The sequence below is a fragment of the Corvus brachyrhynchos genome, unplaced genomic scaffold, assembly GCF_000691975.1.
Source record: "Corvus brachyrhynchos isolate BGI_N302 unplaced genomic scaffold, ASM69197v1 scaffold10, whole genome shotgun sequence".
Classification (NCBI taxonomy): domain Eukaryota; kingdom Metazoa; phylum Chordata; class Aves; order Passeriformes; family Corvidae; genus Corvus; species Corvus brachyrhynchos.
The window spans coordinates 8,332,723-8,335,754 of NW_008236180.1; the positions used below are offsets into that span (position 1 = coordinate 8,332,723).

At 43.8% G+C, this 3,032-nt stretch overlaps 1 protein-coding gene across 1 annotated transcript in view; it reads right to left on the reverse strand.

Moving 5' to 3' along the window:
- The window catches only part of TFAP2C (transcription factor AP-2 gamma), a 20,591-nt gene extending 19,974 nt beyond the window's left edge, over positions 1 to 617 (reverse strand). The window contains exon 1 of the mRNA XM_017735899.1: positions 566 to 617. Coding sequence (XP_017591388.1) covers positions 566 to 617 — 52 coding nt within the window. The remainder of the gene's footprint in view (positions 1 to 565) is intronic.
- Between the last annotated feature and the right edge of the window lie 2,415 nt (positions 618 to 3,032).

Sequence of the window (3,032 nt, forward strand, 5' to 3'; positions counted from 1 at the left end):
TCGGAAGAGTCGATGAGAAGGTGTAGAATTGTCAAAGGCAGCTTTTGTCTCACCTATGGAGGTGTCCAGAAACATTGACCAGTTCCCAAACACCTCCAGAATCACGGCTCAGAGATGTGTCCAGACAAGCAGGAGTGAATGATCATACACAAGAAGCAGATTTCATGGTCAAGATTAGCCCTTGGCTAAAGAAACAGTGGTGAAATTACAGAGGAAATGTCAGGTGCAGAGCTTTAAACATTCAGACTTTTTTTTGGAAAGTAAAATTAGCTAAAAGCTCAGCCCAAAGTTTGCAGCCTGTTTGTGTCACCCTATCTTTGGCATATCTGCAAACAGGATTGCTGCCCTTGCTGGGACCTACAGGTAGAGCTGGGCAGCACAGGAATTCCACCCTCAGTAGCTTTGGGGAGAAGATGACTGCAGCCAAAAAGAATATTGAAGAATTAACCCATTCAAGCAAACTGATTTCTTTTAATGTAGTATTTCCTATTCCTTTTGCCCAAGGGATGCTTTGAACATCCCTGTCTAATACTCACTGTATCCAAATGATGTCAGCTCTTCTCACCTGGATGCAGGCACGAGTCAGGGTGTTCCTCTCCTTCCCTGTCCAGCTTCATCTCCCATTCCCAGAAAAAGCAGGAAAGTCCTGTTATCCTGCCTGGTGAACCCTGATTATTTCCTGCGAATGTTCAAGCCAATCATGGTATGTTTGGCCCCAGAAGTACCAGAACATGAGAGGCTTTTCTGGAACACTTCTTGGGGATCAAACCCCACTCAGTTTTTTCCCCGGGTGATATCATTCCCTTGGGTGGGGGTGTTAAACCAGCAGCACCAGTGGCAGAATGAAAGGAGCTGTTATTCTCCAGTGCAAGGATGTTTTCCCATTCTTCATGAGGAGCAGAAAGCCCTCGAAGCTTATTAGGAATCATACAAAGAAGGATTTATATGCAGCCTAGATTGATGAGCCATGTTAGGCTACCTTTTAAAAAATCACAAAGCGGCCCACACCCAGCGCAAATCAGGGAATAAAGGCTTTTAATAGACAGTCTGTGAATTCTTTAAAAAATATTCCATCCTGCCTCTACAAAAGGTTGGTGAGGAATTTACAAACGTCCTAATCCCCCCCTAATCCTTTAAAACGCAGAGCTGTGATCACAGATGCTGTTGGGTGATTATGTGTCCTCAAGGGCTTGTTTGGATACTTATTTAAGAGATACCAACTCACTTTTGTCACAGAGAGCCAACCGTGGCTTGATATGTTTTTGTTGCACATTCTTCTGAAAAGAAACCCCAGGTCTGCTTGGAAAGGCAAGTCACCCCCATCCCATGCCACTGCCACAGCTTTTGGGGACAACCAGAGCTCTTCTCCATGGATGAGGTCATGTAGTTCATGTTCATGGAAGATTCAAGTGCAGAATCTCCTCTCCTTCCTCTCAGCCTCAGCTGCTTCTTCTTTGCAAGTGGGGAGAGCACTGGCTCATCTCATTTTTAAAAGTATTTCAAGACCTACGCAGAAGAAGCTCCAGAGAAGGCACAGTGTGTTATTACACTGGTGGTGCCTTCAGCAAGCTCTTAATGGAGACTTTGGCTGTTTTAAGTTGTGTGTGATATTTCTGTGTGCACAGATAACCAGGGCAGAGCCGACTTTTAACTGCTCATATGTGTTTAATTAGAGTTGCATTTTTAATCCTTTTAATTTGTATCTCTTTCTTAATAACCTCAGCTTGGCAAGGGTTGAAAAGGAATAAGTGCATTTGAATATTGGGTAAAACTTGGTAACAGCTGAGCAGATTGTTTAGCAAAAAGGTTGCAGAATGTTCTTTAAAGACTATGGGTAACAGTTGTAGCTAAGATGAGGTTTGCATCCTTTGAGAATAATTTCAGAGCAGCTTAATAAAAATACTCTGGAGCTCAATATATCATCCAAGGTATGGGATGTTTATCAAGGCTATTGGTCTGTAATCTCCAGGCAGGTAAGATCACAGCAACATTGATTTCTGCAGCACAGTTCTGAAATCTCAATGCAATCATGCTATAAATTCATATTTAACTTTTGAGCCAAAGGAGAAGAAGTCATTGCAGACTACTGCAATCCCTGCTGATGAAAGGAAACATGCTCAGACGTTAAAAATCCTACGGGAATGCTCCAAGCTGAATAAGTGAAAACAGTTTCAATAATCTCTAAACCTGGAACCCAGCTCTGTTGGGGAGGAATGAACCCATTTCACAAGCACTTGCTGCTTTGCTTCAGATAAATCTGAAATTTCATTAAAAAAAAAAAAATAAACACCTCTCATTAAATACAGGGGAACCTGAAAAGAAGAACCTATCAAATCAGCAAATCCAGTTGCAAATTCTACATGAATTTTACCCAACACTGAGGATGGATCTCAGCCCCTGAGACAGACCGGACTCCTCAGGCAGGTGGTTTCTGCTTTAGAGGAAACAAAGCAAAGAGATCATGTAAAAAGATCACAGAAAAGCACAGTGACTTTCAGAGGGACACGTTGGGTGTCTTGTGTGGCATGATCTCCTTCTTGGCAGTTTTGCTGCACCATCAAAATCCAACATTTTGGTGTAAAAAATGACCACGCTGGGGCAGTGTCTGTGCCCTTCAAGTGCACACAGGGCTCTGCTGGGTTTGCTGTTTCTGACTAACTGCTAATCGAGGCCAGTTCTCAGCATGCTCCCCTTCGGTGATCCCCAGGCTCTCCCCAGTGCATGTGAGGGATCACCACACAGTGAATAAAAGTTTATTTTTCTCTGCTATCGTGCACAGGTTGTTTGGAACAGGCCCATGAAGCCCCCAGCTGCTGTAGCTGGCTGGGAAGTGGAGATTTCAAAAAAGGCCAAATGTTAAAGCAAGAGCTTAATTTGGGCTCTGGCAAAATGCAGCATCCTTATTCTCAGGACAGCTCTCTCACAGGCAGCAGCACCACAAGCTCACAACCAACTTCATTTTCCATTTCTGACCCCCAACCCAAGCTGCTGCACCAAAACTGGGCACCTCTCCTGCTGGAGCTCAAATCCAG